We start from the raw sequence: 24,369 nt of genomic DNA, 5'->3' as shown, positions 1-24,369 counted from the left end.
AAGTTTTAATGATAACTTGTGTTAAAACGTTACACTTTCATTTTGTCCACAGTCTTTGAATTTAACCAATGCAGCACAAAAGAAATTCTTGTACTTTTTGTAGCAAAGTTTTAATGATAAATTGGCTTTCTCTTTCAGATGAATGTTCTGCAAACCCCAAAGGCTGTCTATACAATGGAACCTGTGTTGATAAAGTAAATGACTATGAATGTTCATGTAAACAAGGTTTCCATGGAGACAGATGTAAAGATGTTCCAGATTTCTGCTCATCCAAGCCATGTCCTGAAGGAATATGTTATGGTGACTATAATGAGTTTGAGTTTACATGTAAATGTGAGGAACCATACAGATTAGCAGCTGATGGCACATGTGAAATGATTCCTCCATGTGAAGGAGTTGAGTGTGTTAACGGTACTTGTGGAAGTGATGGAAAGTGTGACTGTACTCCTGGATTTGAAGGGTCACTGTGTCAACACAACATTGATGACTGTAAAAGTAGACCTTGTCAACACAGAGGACAATGTACAGATCTACTTAATGATTATGAATGTGACTGTCCACCAGGTTACAATGGTAGGTAGTAGTAAGCGAAAATCAATCAGTATGTGATGATACCATAGTTGGTAATTGACGGATGATAAAACTACTTCAGATAGTCAGCTTTGGTCTTCACCGTTTGATGATGAGTAAAAACAGAAATAGATGTATTACAAGTTGAAAATCATCTAATGTAAACAAAAAATTACATAAACATAAAACTGTCATATTATTAATTGCAAATTTCGGTATCTTGCACTTGTGTTTCAGTGAGTAACCTCTCATTGGCAGCATCAGAGCCAAATGCTTTGGGTCTAAATCAAACAATTAATTGTACATACATAATTGTGAACTTTCGTTTTATCTGTGGCAACATCTCTTCAGCACCTGCGTATGGAGTGTTCATATCACAACTCATACGTTATGACAGAGATTGCTGAAACTACGCAGACTTTTTGTATCGCACTAGAACTCTAACAAATAGGCTTCTGGAACAGGGTTATGTTGCTACAAGATTGAAGTCATCACTACAGAAGTTTAATGGTCATCATCATGAACTCGTGGATCGTTATGGTGTATCCATCTGCACCATGAAAACTGATTTATTCAACAGGTCATAGTTTTCCTTTCCTCGTTTGTCTACCCTGGACTTGACTTTTTATGAGCAACTTGCCGGGTGTTTCTAGAAAAGCAGAGGACGCTTACCCTACTGGTGCACCTGGTCCATGCTCCCAGTTTTTAGTGGAGTCCGAGTTGCTCATTTGCTTTTGTTACTTTGTATGTATGATTTTAGTTACTGTATGTTCTTTGTTGTGTATGTCTGTTTTCCATGTTGGGTCTTTGTCCCTGGATTACATTCTTTTGATTACCGCTATAACCTTGGTTCCCTTGACTACTATTTAATACTTGTACTTGTTCATGTTTCAGGGAAGAATTGTGAGAACAACATAAATGATTGTGTTGCAGCTGTTTGTACTGACAGTAATGTAGAGAGATGTCAAGATCTGGTCAATGACTACAGATGTATCTGTAAACCTGGTTACACTGGCAGGAACTGTACAGTAAGTAATGTAGAGAGATGTGAAGATCTGGTCAATGACTACAGATGTATCTGTAAACCTGGTTATACTGGCAGGAACTGTAGAGTAAGTAATGTAGAGAGATGTGAAGATCTGGTCAATGACTACAGATGTATCTGTAAACCTGGTTATACTGGCAGGAACTGTACATTAAGTAATGTAGAGAGACATGAAGATCTGGTCAATGACTACAGATGTAGCATGTAAACCTGGCTATACCGGCAGGAACTGTACATTAAGTAATGTAGAGAGACGTGAAGATCTGGTCAATGACTACAGATGTAGCATGTAAACCTGGCTATACTGGCAGGAACTTTACAGTAGATAATATAGAGAGGCGTGAAAATCTTATCAATGACTACTGATGTATCTGTGAACCTGGTTATACTGGCAGGAACCTGAATAAAAGTGTCATGTCATCATTAACATTTCTAGAAAAATCTTCTCTGTAACCACTTAATGAATAATAATCCTATTCAGTCATCAGTATGATTAGAGTGGTTTAATTGATAAATGCTGTTGATTATGGTGATCTGGTAAATAATAGCCACTATGGTTAATTAAAAAAAAAACATAGGTATACTTCAAAAAATATGACAGATAGAGAAAAAAGGGAAATGTCTTTGACTTTCCTTCTTTGCCTTGAAAAGCTCTACAAAATTGGACATTTATTGTGGGACTCCTTATTAGAGTTGTTGCCTTTAAAAGGTAAAAAAATCACAGTTTAAGCTTCTATCATAAAAACCATAATAGGTAGAAAAGAAACTTTCTTTAGTGACATGATCAATATTATTAGGCCTGAAAAAAAACTCCTGTAATTCAAAGTTGTGGGACAACTCCTCTTAAGAGTTATGGCCCTTGAAAGTTTTACTGTTAATATATTAAAATCTATTAAAGGTAGAAAGAAACCTTCAAATAATAAAATGTTCCTTATGATCAGGTCTACAAAAGATTAAACTGAGCCATGAAAAAAAAAGAATCCTTTTAGGAGTTTAACTGCCCTTGAAAGTATTTTTGGTTTAATTCTAGCAGATAGAGAAAATATTTTCCTTGCAGTAATATTGTCATATACTACTAAGGGGGATTTTAACGTCCTTGACGACCTTGCCGGGTCTTGCACAGATATTCGTATATTTTCATATTCATTACATTGGGTGTTTATAAGGAAAGATGTGAGTTCTAGGTAAGTAATTTAGGCACTCTAGGGCCTATAGTTTCTAGGTAAGTAATTTAGGCACTCTAGGGCCTATAATTTATAGGTAAGTAATTTAGGCACTCTAGGGCCTATAGTTTCTAGGTAAGTAATTTAGGCACTCTAGGGCCTATAGTTTCTAGGTAGGTAATTTAGGCACTCTAGGGCCTATAGTGTTTAGGTAAGTAATTTAGGCACTCTAGAGCCTATAGTTTCTAGGTAAGTAATTTAGGCACTCTAGGGCCTATAGTTTCTAGGTAGGTAATTTAGGCACTCTAGGGCCTATAGTTTCTAGGTAAGTAATTTAGGCACTCTAGGGCCTATAGTTTATACCTATCTTTTATATATGCATTAGTACTATTTAACCAAATACATTTGGGGAAAAAAGAGGGCCATTGTTTGTAAAAAAAAAAAACCTCTTCTATTTTCTTTGCAGACTTGGCAATTGATAAAAATAGATTTTTGTTAGAAATAACATTTCCAAGTGAATGAATAATATTTCACTTTTTGAAGTATCACTTGATGTTTTTTTGATTTGTGGTCAGTCTCTGAAAACTTTTGACAGTGTTGTTTTCTTGCACACTCTTTAGAAATCACTGTGTTCTACAGCTTTGTTAAGAAGTATTTACTGTCTGCTCAATTACGGTTCCCCTGGTTGTAATTGGTAGATGTTAGATAGTAAACCATTTACTATTCCCTTGGATGTAGTTGGTAGATTTTAGGTAGTAAAGGTTAGTATCATCCTTATAAATACTAATTATTTTGTTTCCAACAGGATGATATAAATGAATGTAGAAGTTACCCATGTAGTCATTCTGGTAAATGTACAGACTTACAGAATGACTTCAGTTGTGAATGTCCACAAGGATGGACTGGGAAACAGTGTGAGTTACCTGAGGATTTCTGTAGCTCATCACCCTGTCTTAATAATGGACAATGCTATAACATGACTGATGGATTCTTCTGCAGGTTTGTAATTATAGTGCAGTTAGTGTACATGGAGCTAGTAAATCAAAAACCTACATACCTGTAAACGAGACATCTTATGGTGGTCCTTCAAATCCATTTCCTATGTATTTCTAATCAGTACAATGTATTTACTTCATAAATTTAGTAAAAGTGTGAATGTGATATGTAAAAATAAAAAGATTGTTAACAAACATATTCACATACGTTTGCTGCTAGCCTAGGAATGTTTCAAACTCTGGTCAGCATTTTGTACAGAGGCACTGTAATATTTTGGTCACTTTCTTTTAGGTCTGGTATATTTTCCTGACAGTATAAGCAAGTGTTTTAAGAATCTATTAAGTTACCTAATTTCTCTCAGTCTTCACTACTAAGGAAAAACTGTTTGATTTTGAAGGTGAAGAGGATTTCAACTCGAAATTCTTTATTACATTTTAGGTGTCAAAAACCACCTTTTTTTTGAAAAAAATGTAATTTAAAGCTGGGTATTAATCTTCAATATTAAAATGTCATTTTGTGTATTTTTACCACACCTGGCTCCTTAAAAGGCTAAAAAAATTCATCAACTTCAGGAAGATCAGGATCTAGCTAGCTTGTAGCATAAATTTTGTTTTTGATAGTATTTCTTTAAATCTGGTTGATAGGTGAATAGAAAATGCTCTTCCATTAATTGTATGTAAACATGTATGTTTCTGACCTCTTTTTCAAAATTTCAAATTATTTAAATTAGATATGCTCACTTTACAAAGATATTTTTTAAAGAGTAATCAAGGGAACCAAGGTTATAGCGGTAATCAAAAGAATTTAATCCAGAGACAAAGATCAGACATGGAAAACAGACATACACAACAAAGAACATACAGTAACTAAAATCATACATGCAAAGTAACAAAAGCAAATGAGCAACTCGGACTCCACTAAAAACTGGGAGCATGGACCAGGTGCACCAGTAGGGTAAGCATCCTCTGCTTTTCTAGAAACACCCTCCGAGTTGCTCACAAAAAGTCAAGTCCGGGGTAGACAAACAAGGAAAGGAAAACTATGACCCATTGAATAAATCAGTTTTCATGGTGCAGATAGATACACCATAACGATCCACGAGTTCATGATGAAGACCATAAAACTTCTGTAGTGATGATTTCAATCTTGTAGCAATATAACCCTGTTCCAGAAGCCTATTTGTTAGAATTAAAAAGACACTAAACCGTTTCACTGCAGACTCAGTCGATTAAGATATCTCAAATTTTGTTATTTCGTTGAGTATTCAATTTTTTCCTATCTGGAATAAAGAGAATAAAGGGTTTGTTGAATAAGATTTTGAATAGTATTTTTAAAATCTTGAGATAAAATTAAACAAAAACTGGATTTTTAGTCAATTTATCTCCCTTAAGTGAAATTAATCAATCAGAATGCTTATATCAAATCAAATTAGATTATTAATTTTAGGAACATATGTACATATCATGCTTGTTCTTATTGTGTTCTAGTCATTGAAAGTTACAGTACCACTACCCTATTCCCCCTTAAACTGTCTATACCCAGCCGTCTTTTGGGAGATGTGGTTCCTTATTTGGCCAAAGTATATTTCTTCATGAAATTTTTAGTTTCAACTATCCCTAGTAATCTCTAGCAATTATATTTCAACTCCTCTTAACTTTTTCTCTAAAGTTTTTGAGATAAAACACCTGTTTCTTCATTACAGATGTCGAGCAGGAACAAAAGGTGATACTTGTGAAGATTTCCCTGATGTCTGTAATGTCATTAACCCATGCACAAATAGTGCCCAATGTAAAAATGTAGCAGGGACTGCGGAATGTTCATGTACTAATGGTAAGTTATAAACAACATTGTCAATTTAGTAATATTTCTACTTATTAGTCCCCTTTAGCTGAAGGGGACTTCAGATTTGAATTCAATCCATCTGTTTGTCAGTCCAGAAACAAATTGAAGTTTTCCACACATTTTTCTTAAAGCTTGCAAATATTAAGCTGATTTTTGGTATGTGAGTCTACCCTTAAGAGTTACAGATCTTGTTTAGGTTTCGTTCCACTTAGCTGATTTTTGTGTGAGTTATGGCTCATGAATTTACCGTAATTTAAGTTTTCCACACTTTTTTTTTCTAAATGCCTGCAGATGTTGAGCTGATTTTTGGTATGTGAGTCTACCTTGATGAGTTACAGATCAAGTTAACAATTTGTTTGTATTGCTGATTTTTTCCAAAGTTTTTTTTTATAATCTGTTTTGAGGGACCGCTGACCCTATTTTAGCCAAAAATAAAATAAAAATAAAAGTATGTGAATGTCGTTTTGGGGAATACAGAAAGGTGAATCTTTCTCTATCAATCAACGAAATAATTGATGAGATTGTCGATGAGAAAGCTGCGGTTGTCATAACAAAGGTGTCCTGCTATGGTCCCACCAACATTTTTATGATACAAGGATTAATTATTTATTTAATTCCATGATTATGAAATGCTTATTAACCAAACAACATTCTCGCACGCTGCCCAACACACCAGCAGGCAATATTACACTTAAAAGTTATGTCTGAATCTCAACATATCTTGTAACACAGTAAAAACGTTCTGCACATAAACTATTTACATTTTTTAAAGCAAGAATCATCCAACATTACACCTCCGCAATTGATACGGATGTAACCAACTATTTCAATACAAATTGCAAATTCAAAATAATCATCTTAACTAGAAAACGCTCCTATCTAACCACCAAGAGATAAGGTTATCTTTTGTGGATAAATTAAAGGAATCACATTTATATAATGTACTGGGTAAACATCTTGCCTATAATGACCATTTTATTTGGCTTGGAAAGCTGATGATTACTGGTCATTATAATAAATGTACATGTCATTAGTGTTTTAAATTTCACTATCAAATTACATAAACCAAAGATTGATTGACAACACTGCACATCTCAGCTGCAGCTTTTTAACAAGACCATTTCACCTACCAATAAAACCATTATCAAAACACATAATAACAATAAGATACCGACATCCAGTCATACCTAGGACACAATACAAATGTGATTCTCCAACTAATAACCATAACTGATCAGTGACAATAAGATCAAATGTTTTATTTGTTTTTGGGAGTTTGTGTTTATTTCAGATTTCAGAGTAAAATTGTTTTTATTTCAGTTTTCAAAGTAAAAATGACTTTAAAGTTCATTTAAAGATAAAATCACTGATCAGGAATTACTTTTGTTCAGATAAATTTACATTTTTTTTTACTTCATATCATAATAATGAAATATGATTTTGCTCTTGAAATCCTTCTAATTTCAGATTATGATGGTTCCAGTTGTCAGTTGATTAATTATCAGTGTGGAGATGCTGACACCTGTAAAAATGATGGGAAATGTTCTACTAAAGATAAAGGTTTTCAGTGTGACTGTCCAGATAGTAAGTATTAATTAACAGGCACTAGATGATAAATGATGTAGATTTCAATTTTTTCAACCATATATGATTTACAAGTCTGGCTGTGTAGGAATACCTATATTCAAGTTTGTGTTGTCTGGCTTCTTGTTTATAATTCATTTGATTTCTGTATGGCCCTTCTAGTTGAGGCTATAAAACTTCCAAGAAGCTCTAAATAAAAAATAACATTTGGTAATTGAAGTAAAAAAAATTGTGCAAAATGTTAGTCATAGGGTCCAACATAGTTCATCATGAATTTATTCTTTACTTTGAAACAGTGGTGCAATAGGGCTGTGAGATTAAAGTGTTTCGATTAATGTTTTGAGATAAATATATATCTAGCAAATGAGTATGAGATGTTGTTGATTTTGCTATTTGTTACCACTTTGTCGTATTATATAACACTAGTGACAAATAGAGTTTGAAAATGGCAATAACCGCACTCCAAATATGGAGAATAAAAATCCCAGTAAGATCATATCCTACCAATTTCTCTGTTGATACATAAATGTAGCTGAAGTTATTCTGCTGTCTTTGTTTATTATTATTTGCAATGAGTCTGTGAAATATCTATTAGAAAAAGATGGTCAATACTGAGAAAATCAAAAAAAAAAAAAAAAAAAAAAAGGCATGGATTGTGGTAACACAGGATCAAAAAATGTGGTCACTGGTAACACATATAAAAACCTGAGTGATTTACTGTCTTTACTGTACATTTATACATTTAAGAAATACAAAAACACTATGACTGAAACAACATCACGAAAACCATCTGAAACTGGTCATTTTTTTGGTTTATAAGGTTGATGAAAACAAAAGTTCCTCATTGATGTAATTTTATGGTTGAAATTATTTAGATGAACCTGTAAAGATTATTTGAGGATAACACAGCATGTCAGGCAGTCATCACCAGTCATTGTCCTTGGTTTAAATCTATCTTCCTGATTACGCTCTTGACTTTTTCATATTCCACATTTCTATTCTTATTGGAGGTTTTAACAATTTGATTTTCAAAAAGTGGTTTACCAGGCATCATTGTGAGAACTACATGCTGAAATAAGAACAGAATGTGGCTTAGTTTATCACTTTCAATAGACAGTCTTTGGTAAATTACTACCTTAAAAAAACTGCATTACCACACTCTGTAAATAATTGCATGTAAAATTACCACCATCCATGTATTTATTTCACTTTAGATTTTCTCAGTTTCGGACATCTTTTTACATGTTTTGTAGATTCATTGCAAATAATAACAAAGGATAGGCTGAATAACTTATGCCATATTTATATATCAACAGAGAAATCATACTGGGATTTCCTGACTCTATAAAGGAGTGTGGTAATTGCTATCACCACACTCTGCTTGTCACCAGTGATAAAAGAAATAATGTGTGGATAATAACTGTTTTACTGAAAGCTTCCATTTGTGTTACAATAGTTATTAACTTGAATGATTGTGGAGTACCAAATGGCAGATATAAAGTTAAGCCATTTTGAGGCAAAAAGGTATATGAACAATTTTGGTGTTTCTGATTTTGAGGGTTGCTAAGTGGTGCTGTAAGGACTTAACTCAGAGTAAATATTTTGCTGAGTTATTTTGGTGTTTTCAGGCTGAACACTAAAAAATCCAAAATTAGCACCATGTGAAAATTACCCCCATACAGTAATTAAATTATAAAATGATTAGTCAGACACTGGCACCACAAAATTTAGAAAAATACTTGAGTCTGAGAATATTTATATTTACATGGTTACGCCAATCAAAGTCTTTGGAATTTATGCCTTCACAAACAGTTGAGAATTTTCTCAGACTGAAGTAATTTATCAAGTTTTGTGGTGCTGGAGCCAGACCATGGTATAAATATGATACTAAATTCTTCTGTAAGTTATTTTGTTTCTAGATGAGAAGAACAGATTTTTAGCTCCCCTGGCCAAATGCCATGTGAGCTATTGCCATCACTTGGTGTCGGTTGTTGTCGTCGTCTGTCGTCATCGTTAACAATTATATACAACTCTTCTTCTTTGACCAATTGGAAACAAACTTGGTATGAATGTTCCTTTGGGTATCCTGCATAGAAATGATGTGGGGATTTTTGATTCGTCGACAAACATGGCTGCCTTTACTAAAAATAGAACATAGGGGTCAGACAGTTATTTTTCACATATATCTCCAAAACCATTAGGTTCAGCTAAATTCTGCCAAAAAAAAAGTCACGGATAAAAAGACACAGGAAAAAAGGTCACAAGAAAAAAAGTCACAAGAAAAAAAAGTCACAAAATAAAATGCCAGAATATGATCAGTGACACACACACACACACACACACACACACACACACTAGGAAAGTCATTATATGTTTTGTTGTGTATTTTTCTTTATTTTTGTTACTTTTTTAAAATATTTATGTCATTTTTAATTTGCCGTGTATTCACCATTTACGATAGAGAATTAATATTTTATTTTAACTTATCTAAATAAAATGTTGTTAAAAGTGTGTGTAAAAAAAAGTTCAATAATTTAATTTTTGTTCAGTGTTATATCACTTCAATTAAAATTAAATGATAATTAAAAATATTTGTATTTTAGTAAGATTTATTTTTAAAAAAATCAAAATTCACTTGCATTTTCAACTATTATTACATTTTAATGTTTATGTTATGAGTTAAAGAAGCCACACACTTGCTGACCAAGGGTGACAATATCCAAACATGATCTGTAGTGAGATTTGTTTGTTTTACATGTAATTGACTGTTCTTTACAAATTATATATTGTGACTTTTTTTCTTGTGACTATTTCCTGTGACTTTTTTCCTACCAAAATTGACACTTTTTTCCTGTGACGTTGTTTCTGTTTACCATTCTGACATGGGGTAAAGGTGTTCAGCATGATGAGATCTATCTCTGGTCAAATTTTGGTTCTAAACCATTAAGTCATGATGGAGATATTGCCATTTTGATCCTTATAATAAGTCCTACCAAAGGCTTCTTGAGTCAAAATTGTTGGGAGCCTCTTGTTTCAGAATCTTGTTGAAAGACAGTTTTCATCATGTTTTAGAAATATTATTAAAGATCCTTGCTCCAGTAATCCATGTCATACCAATGATTATTTCTTGGTATAATCCTTTTGTAATATGTTTTCAGGCTTTTCTGGTACAACATGTGATACCTACACTGATCCATGTTCCAATAATCCTTGTCATTCCAGTGCTAAATGTATTTCTGAGACACACAGACATATATGTTATTGTCAGAATGGTGGATATCTTACTGATAGTGGATGTAAAGGTATTTCAGTTTCTGGTAATGATCAGCACCAATACACTTAAATGTATTCTATTTGCTTGATTGTTTCGTTTTTTTTTTTTTTAGTAAAATGTTGACAGGTTCATTTCTTAAAATCTGTTTACAACTGTAAACTGATCTCAACTTTTTATAAAGGTAACAGACATGATTTTTTCTGCTTTTTAGCGGAATTCCGCTATTTCAAATCAGGATTTTACCATTACAACTCTTTTTTTAATGTATATTTACTTCCGATTTTGCCAGTTTCCGCTTAATTTGTAAACCTCATAAAATCATGTCTGAGGTAAAGTTGTCTCTTATAATAGTGAACGCAGCTAAAAGTAATCAAGGGAACCAAGATTCTAGTGGAAATCAAAAGAATGTAATCCTGATTCTTTAAGGAACAAAGACCAGACATTGAAAACAGACACATGCAACAAAGAATATAAAATAACCAAAATAATACATACAAAGTAACAAAAGTAAATGAGCAACTCGGACTCCAGTAAAAACTGGGAGCAATGACTAGGTGCACCAATATGGCAAGCGTCCTCTGCTTTTCTAGAAACACCCGCTGAGCTGCTCATAAAAAGTTTTTTCCAGACCCGACCAAAGAGGAAAGGAAACCTATGACACGTTGAACAAATCTGTTTTCATTGTGCAGATGGATACACCATAACGATCCACGAGTTCATGATGATGACCATAAAACTTCTGTAGTGATGACTTCAGTCTTGTAGAAACATGACCTTGTTCCAGAAGCCTAACTGTATGAAGTCTAGCGCAATACAAAAAGTCTGCATAACTAGATGAAAGGAAAGTTAACAATATGGAATGAAAAGTCATCACGTTTGTCGTAAAGTTTGGTCAATAGTTTTCCTTTACCATTGATCTCTAAGTGTAGATCAAGATATGAAGCTGACTTGACAGTGATTGTAGTATCCTTTATCTCAAGTTCTTTGGGGTAGATGCGATGTATCAAATTCCTGAAACTAGGATTTTTACCAATAACACCTCATCTTTATAGCAGAAACTGAGATTAAAGGACCTAGCTGAATGATGTGCCTTCTTTTGGATCAGATCACTTTAAAGTGGCAAAGCCGTAGCGAGAGCAGAGAAGCATGTGCAAGTTAGCAGGGTCCAAAATGATGAGAACAAAAATTCATCATCTAGAGTATGTACAGTGTTGCTAGTGGAAATGCCCTACTATTATTTGACCAGCTTTGATTTTTATTGAAATGGTGATATCCATAGCACAACATAAAGTACAACCTCATGAAAATATTTTATTGCTCTATCTTGTGAATTTTTTTAGATATGGATGAAAATTTTGACCTGTACATGGATAGTGAGATTACAGATTTACCAGGATTTTTGAGGACACCATTGGTAATGCCTAATAACTCTGATATGACTATTATGTTCTGGTTCAGAGTTATAGGTGATGGATCAACTCTACTCACTCTTGAACCAGTGTAAGTTTTTTACAAGTCATGTTTCAAGGTAAAGTACTTAAGTAGCCGTCTTCATAAAAATCAGACAGGAGGTGATTCATGCATGTCAGAAACCCACAAACTTTACTTATATTTTCTATTCACAATCAGTTACCGACCACATAATCAGTCTTGGTTTTTCATTTTGGTGTTGCGCATTTGAGATAAAATTTATATAGATTGAACATGAAATTAGTAATTTGCAAGAGTTTTCGTTCTTGAATTGCTTGGTTGATAAAAATTACAGATGAATGTATGATTTCTCAAAAGTACAGATCTGAATACATAAAAGACTTATTTTACTTAAAAAACTTTTGAAAACCGAAAAATCATTGTTCGGTGGGTTTTTCTACACCATGAATCACCGGTACAATCAGCAGTGTCTGAATTTTATATGGACTGGTACTTAAATGGAATTTGCTCACTACAACTTTAAAGTACCTGTTATGAATTTTAGCATAGCAATAATTTTTACATTGATTGCTTTGGTGGTTTAATTCTTAATGCAGAATACAATGTTTGGTTAACTAGAAAAAAGGAAGATATTTCAAGGGAACCTGGAGAAATATGTAAATTCCTGACGGTTTGATGTTAAAGCTCTTTATATTTTAAAATAAGTCATGACATTTGGGAGTGGGTGGAGACTGGCCCAACTGTCTTTTTTTGTGTATTGAGAAACACTTAGTAGTTCCAATGGGTATTTCCCCTATCTTCTACTAAAATAAGACCTTAGTTGTTCTAAGGTCATATGTTAAATGATTATAGGTATAAAGACTTTGTCCTCTGATAATTTCTAAAATGGTATACATGTATTATATTTTGCTATTTCAGTTGTGGTCAAAGTTGTACCTAGGGATATTGTATTTTACATAATGAAAAACTTGTGATTAAATGTCGAAGTAGAATGTGATCGTTTGAGACGTTTCATGAAATTAATAGTTGACAGTATTCTCTACTGTTACATTGACAGACTATCTGTAAACCAGTCATGGAAATATGAATTACTTTTATGTGAAGCATAATATTGGTGTTTTTGTGTAATTCAACTAGTAGTTTTCTTGATCCTTGTAATAGTCCTTGACATCTATCAAATTATTAAGTTTATATTTTACAGTGGAATCAGTTATCCATGGCCATTGTTCCGCACATCGATAGTGAAAATACTGACCAATAAGATCATGGTCAACAACTTCACTGCTGATAAAGAAGTAGAATATGGCCAGGAAACAGCTGATGGAAAATGGCATTTCTTTGTACTGTCTTGGGAGAGAAATGGAAATACTAAAGTCTTCATTGATTCCATTTCTATTATTGACAAAGTGACAGTGTCTGCAGAGCAGCTTCCTCATACGTAAGTATAACAGTCAATGGTTTGTAATGTTGCTCTGAATTGTCACTGCTATGTTGCATTTTTCATCGATCCACGAAGAGTGAAAAATCCCATTGTCACTATTATCACATGTTTAAATTACAATTATTCAACAAAAATTGCATCATATCTGTGTTTTTTAAACATGATACATTCATAGTTGCTAAATTACACATGTATAATTAATTTCATCAACTGTATTTCCGGACTATAAGTCAATGTGGAGTATAAGTTGAACTGCCTAATTTTGACCAAAACCGATGAAAAATCATAGAAAGGTTGAATTTGCCAGATAAGTCGTGGGTCAGACATGTGCATTTATATCGTAGGAACATGTCAGCAGAGATCCAATTTGAGCGGTTTGTTTTCAACAACATATTATTCCAGCGATGTTACTAAGTATGAGATTTCTGAATTAAATTAATATTTGTGTTTTTGTTAAAGTGTACTTTAACCCCGGGTTCAATCGTTTTTATTGAATGGGGTTGTCAATGGCTCAGAAGCCTTACATTATCAGGTGTCCGAAATCGTAAACATTTCAAACATGGGCACCCATGTGTGATATAAGTGGGAAATTTGTTTGATGAATTGTTTTTAAATACGAGTGGTAATTAATAAACAATATTACCTGGTATTATGAAATACAATAAAAAATAATTGTCGCCTGCAAATTAAAAGTGAACTAAAAAAATCTAATGAAATGAAAATTGTAGATGAACATTTTTTCTTGAAAAATCCTTATATAAGTTGAAGTGGACAATAAGTAGAGACTGTCACTGTCTTGAAAATAAATATTGACTATAGTCGGGAAAATACGGTACTGATTTACTTAACATGAAATGGAAGATGGGCAAAAAAAACAAAGAATTGTGTTAATTTTTAAGACTCAAGAACTTAAATGTGCTCAACAGAACTTGTACAAACTAAGTTATGTGATTGCAGCTTATAAACTGAAATTCCATCCAAAAACTATCCAGTGTCAAGATATGAAATAAACTTCACCCTCTAAATAGTTCCAGACCAGGACTTCATACATAACATGTGATAATGAATGCAAAATTACTAAGTCAAATGGACATGTAGACATATAAATATAACATTATTTACAAGGTATTTACATGTTAAGAAATATAAAAATTACAATATATGCAATTAAAACAACATGCTGGTGAATTCATAACTGCACATCCAGTATTTTGTAAGCCATATTTATATGACCCCAAGAAATTTTGCAGACCTATGACATTATTGTCACAGCTCTGTTTTCCAGGGTTTGATAGAAGTAGACAAATTTCTAGGGTTCTGTATGCTTTATTGGCAGTAAGTCTTATGTAAATGTTAATGTCCTGTAAAATACAGTTATATATAATACACAGTACAAGATAAATAAAAGCATCTTGCAAATCAAGATAACATTAAAAATTAACCATATGTGAATGTATATTTCAGTACATTTACCTATCGTAGGAGAAATATAACCTTTGTGTAAATTTAATTCACAGCTTCATCAATCTGTTTACAAAGCATAAAACAACTAGCTAGATATATAATAATATATCTATAATAGTTTGTCTCAAGGGTTTTACTCCATATTCAAATGTAGCAAATTATAAGAAAACTGTATATTTTCTAATTAAACATATTAAATAGCAACACTGTTAGAGCATAAGTGCATACAATAAACGTAAAAATAGCAAAGCAAAAACATGAGCAAAGCCAAAACTCAAGAATACAAAACACTTAGCTTACCTCACATATTGTGCAAGATGCACATTTGTAAATGGTCACAGCAATAGTAATAGTCCCCAGTACTACTGTATTGTACCTGAATTATCAAAAATCACTTATTGTATTTATATTTTAAAGCAATTACTTTATGACCACAGCATGTGATAGATTTAAAGATTTATACTTTTACTTTCGAGCGGTCCACTCAAATTGTCAAATGAATCAGTCATTAATCTCTATTATTTAAGCATAGTAAAATATCCTTACAGATTTATGCATTTAGGCAAATGTTAATGAAAGTTACATATTCAATTAATCATTCATACCAAACTTTCATACGAGGTAAAAATATTAATTTCTGGACCATTAACATGCACAATTAATCTAGGAATTTTAAGGAAACTAACCTTAGTAATAGTTAAGTTGAAATCAGGCATGTAAATATTTGAGTTGATAAGAAGACTAGTTGTTAGATTTGGATGAACATTAAAACCAACATGTCTGTTCAGTTACTTAGGTAAGAATGTTCAGATGAAAAAAGAAATTCACCCGCGACAATTACCAACCAATAGATGAAGAGAAAAGAAGTGCGTACTAATCAAGCATGAAAAAGAATATAGAAGATTACTACTAGATTACAATACAATTACCAGTTCCCGAAAGCTCGTCTGTCAATCTGTCATGTAGTAAAACATAATACACATTCATACAAGTCAAATAATACTTCATTACACAATACATAATATATTTATACAAAACAATATTGCAGACTATTACATGATTATGCTGTCACTCATGGTTTGTGTTAAATTTTGTTTATTTACAAAACCTGGAGTGACCCTCATCAGATCTTTGTAAATTTTTTTTCATTTAGGTTTCAATCTCTGATCGTTTTTGGATAATAAGGAGCCAATAGTGGCCATGCCCCCAAAAATCAACTACTTGGTATATTTGGTACGATTTTGAAGAAAACATTTTTATGCCCCTGTGACAAATTGTCGGGAGGGGGAGGGGGGGCATATTAATTTACCTACATTTACTAATTTTACTACATCTAAAATATTTTACAGGATATTTCTACACATGATGAAGGTATGCAGGATCGGTTTTTGAATTTCGTGAAATATTATGGAAATGGGTGATAGTTACACTTAGTCATTTTACTCAAAGAAATATATGGATCATGGCTTGTGTGGCTATCTCCTCGTACAGTTTTTGAACTACATCTAAAATATTTTACAGGATATTTCTACTCAAGATGAAGGTGTGCAGGGTCAAAGGTTTTTGATTTTCTTGAAATATTATGGAAATTGGTAATAGTTACACTTAGTCATTTTACTCAGAAATATATGGATCATGGCATGTCCGGCTATCTCCTCGTACAGTTTTTGAACTACATTTAAAATATTTTACAGGATATTTCTACTCATGATGAAGGTGTGCAGGGTCAAAGGATTTTGATTTTCGTGAAATATTAAGGAAATTGGTGAAAGTTAGACTTTTCATTTTCATCAGAAATAGAGTTATATGGCTTGTATTGCTATCTCCTCATCTAAAATATTTTTGCAGGATGCTCCTACACATAATGATGGTGTGCAAGGTCATAGGATCTTGATTTTCATGAAATATTACAGATCTGGGTGATAGTTGGACTTTGTAATTTTTGTCAGAAATATATCCCAAGCAACACAGTTAGGGATTTGTTATGGAAGGTATAAACATTTTTTATGTGACAGTCCGTCCATCGGTCTTCTTTTTCTCTGTCTGACACTACCAAACAGAATTTTATGACACTATGTGTTCTAGTTTGCAAATAACTCAAAAGCCATTGCCTTTAGCAAATTTCTGCCACAGGGTAATATTGTTTAGCAGCATGTGATGGACCAATACCGAAATTTTCAAAACGATTTGTCAACTGATGTAGGAGTTACAGCCCCTTAAACAGTTTTTTTGGGGCATTTTTTGCATGTGCAACTTTGATAATCTTCTCAAAATCCATTGCACAGAAGAATTCAATGAAAGTTGGCATATATGTTCCTTAGGGTATCCCACACAAAATGACAGTTTGGGATTTCTGATTTGTGAAAAAAACAATGCTGTTGTTACTTAAATTAGAACATAGGGCCCAGAATGCAGTTTTTTGCAAATAACTCAAAAATCATTGCCTTTAGCAAATTTCTGGCATAGGGTAATATTATACAGCTTCATGAGAAGGACCTATGCTGAAATTTTCAAAACCATTCATTGACTGGTGTAGGAGTTGCATTTCCTGAAACAGTTTTTGTATTGGTTTTTTTTTTCCACATGTACAACTTCTTCTCTAAAACCATTTAAGATCATTTAATGAAAATAAGCATAACAGTTAGTTTTTGTGCTCAAAATTACTGCTGTAATTTCTAATCTGTGAATAGATATGGCTGCCTGTACTAAAATGGAACTTAGGGGTTGGAAAGACAGGTTTTTGAAATAATTCAAAAATTGTTGCCTTTAGCAAAATTCTGATTCAGGTCATGAAAATGCTATTAAAAGCATTTCCTGCATTTGACAATTTAGTTGATTTTAACTTAGCCTGTCTCATTCCTCAAGTTTTTCAAATAAGCAATGGTTAACCAGGTGAGCAATTCAGGCTCTCTTGAGCCTCTCGTTTTTATTAAATTATTTATGAAAATCCATTCCAGTTATTTTCTATCTCAAATAGGGATCAAAAACAAAGTTGTTTGATGAAACTACTTTAAAATAAAGTTTACTTAATTCAAAATTTTGTGCAATATTGTGTCTATAACAAACTAATAGTTCCTGTATTTAAATGTGTCCTCCCTTGCCACAATTGACCAGAGTTCAACATATTGCAATAGTATCATGCAAAGCTTTTTATTAATGAATGAATTATTATGAGACAGTGCACAAAAAATGTATGTCATTAAAAGTACATCTTACCTAGTAAAATTTTGTTGAAATATAGTTGACTAGAAATATTCAAAGGTATTAAATGTGCGGTATTCAAATTCCAAATCAGCATTAAAAAGATTTTGTATGAAGTAAGTCTGATACTTGTAAGAAACTATTGTTTGGCTAAGATCTCTGATGTTATATAGCTAAACTGTTTCAGGAATCAGGAACAAGTTAATATGTTCTATGTAAAGTACAAACACAGTGGTGGATGGTATAATATAGAGGTCAAGGTCATCATAATTGACAGTTATTCAAATTTAAAAGCCAAGTGTCCAAAAGATGACACAGGTGTTCTGTGGTAGTTAAGTTTGACACATGGGCATCATTAGAGTGCTGTTTGTATTACTCAGTAGCCTACCTAGATTTGTACTGAAGTTAGCCAATTGCTCTATTTCAAGAAGCTGTAATGCAACCCTTTCTCAGTTTATATTTTCCTTTTTAGCAGTTTCTACAAGTTTTTTCTTTGTTTCTCCCTACAGGCTTCAGGTTATATTTGGTGCTGGTGAAACAAATGGAAGAATTTCTAAGCTGAGGATTTACAGAACTGTGTTTAGTGATGTGGATATATATAAATCTATACAGACTCTGGATCATTTGAAGTCTAAAGAAAATGAAATAGTACAAACATGGGCTAATTTAGCATTTACCCGGTCCACTTTCAGGAAGTACCCTAGCCAGGTACAGACGGATGTCTGTGATAAAGGATTCTCAGCATGTCCAGCAGATGATGGTATGAAACTTGATAGTGCGATTTATAGTTTTTATTTTCATGTTTCAACAAATGTTCATGAAATGTTCACCACATAAGTAATAATGTTTTTTTTTTAAAGTTTCCCACCATAAAAGTCCCAGAAGAATAATTAGGTATCTTCAAAGAAAATCTTCAATCTCATTTGCAAGTGTTCAATTTTTTTTTAGAGTGGAGCTCACAATAATAGAAATATTTGAAAAAGGAGTGTGTGTAGTGGGGAGAGGGATACTCAAAATGTCTTTTCAGATCAAGTCCTCCTAAAATGTTGAAGTGATTTTAATGATTCATCACATGAAGAGAGTACATGAGAATGTTTTTGATAGTGTTTACAGTTTTTGTCCCTGTGACACGTCGCAAGGGGACATGGAAATGCTGGGCTTCCGTCCGGGTTTTCCACACTTTTTTTGTAATGTTCCTACCAAATAAGTTTGTTTTTGGTATGAAGCCTTGTTATAATGATTACAGATTAAGTTCAACATTGGTTATGGTTGAATGATTTTTACAGAAGTTACGGCCCTTGAACTTAGAAAATTTCAGTGAATTCAAAGTTTTCCGCACTTTTTTTGTAACGCTTTTACCAGTTGATTTTATCTTTGTATGTAGTCTTAATATGAGAAGTTACAGGTTAAGTTTGACTCTGTTTGTGTTGGAAAGATTTTTACAGAAGTTACAGCCCTTGAACTATTTTAGAAAATTTTAGTGAATTTAAAGTTGAAATGTTTCTTTTTATCTGGGGGACATTGGAATGCTGTTCTTTTATATTCTCAGATTCAAAAAGAGAGAGAGATATTTGAATAAACGAAGGAAGTTGGAGAATCATTACATGAGTGGCCATTGACAGAATTATATAAACATAATCAAGATAAACACATTTATATTATAGGGGGAGCAGGTCTAGCAATCAGGTCACTCCGTCCTTCCGTCCATAACACAATAAAACATCAGCTTGTCATTGCAACTCCTCTGAAACTACTCAACAGAAATTCCTGAAATCATCATATGTAGTTGTGCATATTATCAGAAAAATTTTTATTCTCTAATTTTTATATGACCGCAAGAATTTTTGCAGTAGTATATTGGTATGGTGCTGTCGTCAATGTCTGTAGACACTTGGTTTTTGTGCGATAATTTAAGTTGTGAATGACCAATTATTATGAAATGTGGGTATGATTTTACTAAGTACTACATGAAGGTTCCTATTAAATATGGAGTTTGTAGTCCCTACTGTTTTAGTATAAGGGGCCAAAAAGGGTAATAATAGGTGTTTTATTAAAACCCCCTGTAGAATGTTTGCTTTTCTTCCTATTTTGATCATTCCTTTTTTTAATGTGTTCCTTATTTAATTCTGGTTAACAAATGTATCAAAGCAGATTTGATGTGTGTTGGACCATTTTTATGTTTTAAGAGGTCAAAGGGGCCATTTTATTTTTTTCTTATGGAAATTCCTGTCTGCATTTTCCAATCAGATTTCAGGTATATTGTATGTTTTTTTTTTAATTATGAGGGGTCAAAGGAGCAACACTAAAATAAATTATCTTCATTATTTTTGGTCTGATTTAAAAAAAAAAAAAAAAAAAAAAGATTGCATTCTTTTAATTACTGCTGTAACCTTGGTTCCCTTGATTACTCTTGTCATCACAACTCCTCTAAAACTACCCAACAGAATTTCATAAAACTTAATTAGTATGTAGCAAGAACACCATAAGTTTTTCTGCTTTTGATTCTCTAATTTTTATGGGAACTATGCTCCATAGTTATGTACATAAATCTGTAACACCTGTTTTGTCACATTTTCCTCGGCAGTGTGACACAGCTAGGTCTAAACATTGATTGGTCAAGCTTGTTATATATCATCACAACATAAGTGCATATACATAAAATATGGGAATCAATATACCTGTATACTCCTGTATTTTTGTTAGTTTGCTCAACCAATGAATGCGAATATACAGTATATAATGTGCCAAGGGTATTACAAGAAGTACATTAAACTTGAATGTCTCAGTGAGATTCTTATTCCATGGCATGCCTCTTTAATCTTATTTGTTTGCTAGTGACAATGAGTGTTATTGAATATTCAATGCCAGAATGAGTTTTTCATAATCCTGAAACCATATTTTTATACGCCCGTGTAAGACAGGACATATTATGGTATACCATTGTCCGTCCGTCGTCCACACTTTGGAAAATAACTCATAAACTCTTTCACCAACTTTTATGAAACTTTATTGAATTGTTCATATCTATTAACATAAGCTTCCTTTCGATTTTTGTCGTCTGAATATAGCTGAAATACTGCTGCTCGGACGTTAAATCCCAACAAACAAACAAAACCTTTCGATTTTTATAAATTTCAGATTTTTTGTTTCTGTGTTATGAATTTTTTACTAAAAAAAGGAGAATTTTCAAGTTTTCTGACAATAATTTAAAAACACTTTCACCTTCTTTTATGAGACTTTGGTGAATTGTTCATATTTATTGACGTAAGCTCCCTTTTGATTTGTATAAGTTCCAGATTTTTTGTTTTCGTGTTATGAATTTTTTACTTAAAAGAGGGCGATTTGTATAATTTGTATAAATGTCAAATTTTATGTTTCCGTGTTATGAAGTTTTACTCTAAAAAAAACCAGAAATGGCCGAGGAAATTTTATTCGTTGAAAAATTCTTGAAAACAGACCATTTGTTATGATGACCAACTAATAAATATAAAAGTTACTTGGTAACCTTGTCAGAAAATTGTGCTTTGAACAAGATAGAATTGTATGGGTGAAAAATCAAATTTCGTTAAACTTGAGGTAGCCTTGATAGTGCCAAATATTTTGTGCATTTTTTATATACTTGTTATGTTGGGAGGGAGGGTATTTGACCGGATTCACAGTATTTCTAGGACAAGTTAAAAGGGCAATGGGCGTATCTTGCGCTTAAAGCACAGCTTTGTATTCCATATCTTGTTGCAACACTGAATGCCTATTAATTATCTTTGTCTGTCTGCTCTTCTCAATCATTTGTGGACACAATTTCTCTGAGACTGCTGATCTAATTTCTGTCCATAATTGTAACTTGATCATAATGTACTGTCATTTTATTTTGACAAATTAAAGATAGTTGTGCGGCTTTTAACATCTTTGAGTGTGTGACACTATAGGATCACTTGATTGATATAACTTCTCCAAGACTAAAAATCTCGCTATATAGTTTTGTTCAAACTTTTTGACGTGTAACAACTCAAAATTTATACTACCGCTTCAGTTTTATGGTTTTTACAGATTATTATCTTTTTCGCTCAGTGGCATAACAACTTCCTGTTTGCCATTATGTTACATTTGCTTATTTAGGGGTTACATAAATTTCATTGCTTGAAACTTTTCCACCTTTACAACTTGAAACTTGATATTCTGCTCTAGCTTGCATGGGTTTTACTCTGTGCAAGCTTTTCAGCTTGGTCACTCAATAAATCAACATTTTTGTTATATGTTGGAGGTTTTGAAAATATCAAATAAAATACTTCAACTGTTCATTGTAATGATTTAAAATTTGGTGTGCAGCTCCTGATTGCTTAATTGACCATGTTAAAGTTTAAGCTTAATCACATTAGCCTAACTCACTTTTTTGTTATACTTTTCTTGCTTCCTATGGTTTTGCATAATTTTCCAGGCTTTCATGGAAAGAGATTGAAATCTGGTTGCCATCTGAAGCCTGATGAGTTCTATATGTATTATATGTAAGCTGTTCAGCTATTTCAGCATGGAATAGATATGAAACTTTTAGTTTTTTAGCCTTGACACTGTAATGCATGTTATCTCATATTCCATTTCAGATAGGACAAAACCTACTGTTACTACATGTCCTAAAGATAGGTTTGAAGTTGGTAAAAAATCTGAACTGACTGTGGTAACAGGTGTGAAGTCTTCAGTAACTTTTTCTGAGGCCACTAGTATAAACAGTTCTGTACATGAGGGTATGTAATTTGTTGTAAAATATTACCATTAGGTGCTATTTAAAAAAAAAAAAAACAGTTTTATTGGTAAAAAATATGAATGGCTCTCATTGAATCAGTTTGAACCCGTTTTATTGATTAGTCAACGCCATATTGAGATTTTTTTTTGTTTAAAATTACTTCTTTGTCAATTCTGAAAAATTGAATTTAATTTTTAAGTTTTTAATACTACAAGCGAGGATTTATAGATAATTTCAGGGAAATTGCCATAAATCTGAAGAATGTCATTGTTTTGGATTTTGTAGTTGTTTTTTTTTTGTATATTTAAATGGAATTCGGGAGACTTTTGATTTCAACTTTCTCCTGTAAATACTGACAATGCACTTGGAAAAATATTTATTCAATGAGATAAACCATACTTAACAAATTGAATGTAATTTTCATTGTAGATGAAGTGTACACTTTTGGTAGGACAAATGAAGTGGTTGTTGGTTATGATGATGCTATGAATTATGCCATCTGTAGATTTAAAATCTATATCAAATGTAAGTATGCTTCATTATGTCACTGAAAGAGAAACCTTATGTGTGCAAGACCATCATGCTGACATACATGTGATAACGTCATTCCTTCAAAATTTGAGATTTGTCATTTTTCAGCTGGAGATTCGGTTTGAAAACTGGAGGTCTTTTATCGGCATTTTTTTTTTTTTATTTTGCCGTGTAACAGGTCAAATATGTGTGAAACTTGTGGAAAACCTTGCATTAAGTCTGTATCCATGAGAAAAATGTTGAATACTCTATTGTAATAGTTGGAATGACCCTTTGGATGGATTAACACTTGAACATTTCAATAATTTTATTTATTAATGACAACATTCACATAACAAGAACAGCATAAACATAAATAACTTTTAATTTAAAAGTTTCATCATTACTTTATAGCTACTATTTATTAAATAATTTTCATTTAAAAATTGTCACTACAATAGCTACTATTGCATAAATATGCATCAAAATGATTTCATTTCAAATAGTCATTACTGGCTTGGCACCACTTTAACTTTGACTTCCATGCAGCATTGAATTTGGAATAGTACTTTGCTTTCTTGGCAGGAGGTGCTGAAGATGAAATATTACGTTTCAGCATTTTGAAGGTTGATGAGAGTGCTCTAAATTGAAAAATTCACATAATTCCTCCATTGACTTTATCTTGGATGAAAAAAACAAGCCATACTTTGAGTCAGTTTCATTTTCAGTGGATGCATGGTCAATGTTTCCATAACCATGTAAAGATCTGAAGTCCAGCATCAATATTTACACAATGAGTCCCAATCGTCAGTAATAAATCGTTTAATCATTGAAGCGTGTGCCTCTATAATTTAGGATAATTGTCAATCATGTCCTGTTGTTATATAATCATTACACCTTTTAAATTATGTCTCGTGGATAACCATTAAAGGTCTAAATGACAGTTTATGGCCCTAATTAACATGTTCACCGGTCTACCTGAGATCAACCAGAAATGTTGTTATTTGATGCTCTCAGGTTTTTTCCTTCAGTAAATAAAAAATATGGAGTCCAATATTTGTTTACGGTATAATGTTTTGATAGTGGTAGATTTTCTGTTTCAACGGTAGA

The 24,369-nt window shown here is 32.6% G+C and overlaps 1 protein-coding gene across 4 annotated transcripts in view; it reads left to right on the top strand.

The window, feature by feature from the left end:
• The window catches only part of LOC148619412 (uncharacterized), a 165,968-nt gene that overhangs the window by 81,042 nt on the left and 60,557 nt on the right, over nt 1-24,369 (top strand). For 3 of the 4 annotated variants that reach the window (XM_088579274.1, XM_088579272.1, XM_088579275.1), the window contains exons 36-46: nt 139-573; nt 1,465-1,598; nt 3,584-3,777; nt 5,477-5,604; nt 7,084-7,200; nt 10,359-10,517; nt 11,815-11,974; nt 13,107-13,343; nt 18,521-18,771; nt 22,610-22,750; nt 23,179-23,274. In XM_088579274.1, coding sequence (XP_088435400.1) covers nt 139-573; nt 1,465-1,598; nt 3,584-3,777; nt 5,477-5,604; nt 7,084-7,200; nt 10,359-10,517; nt 11,815-11,974; nt 13,107-13,343; nt 18,521-18,771; nt 22,610-22,750; nt 23,179-23,274 — 2,052 coding nt within the window. The remainder of the gene's footprint in view (nt 1-138; nt 574-1,464; nt 1,599-3,583; nt 3,778-5,476; nt 5,605-7,083; nt 7,201-10,358; nt 10,518-11,814; nt 11,975-13,106; nt 13,344-18,520; nt 18,772-22,609; nt 22,751-23,178; nt 23,275-24,369) is intronic. The other variant, XM_088579273.1, reaches the window with a different exon arrangement.

The sequence above is a fragment of the Perna viridis genome, chromosome 4 (genome assembly GCF_037379345.1).
Source record: "Perna viridis isolate PV_CMFRI_1.1 ecotype Kerala chromosome 4, ASM3737934v1, whole genome shotgun sequence".
NCBI lineage: Eukaryota > Metazoa > Mollusca > Bivalvia > Mytilida > Mytilidae > Perna > Perna viridis.
Note: the sequence above shows the minus strand (reverse complement) of the source record. Positions and strands in the feature narration are given on the sequence as shown.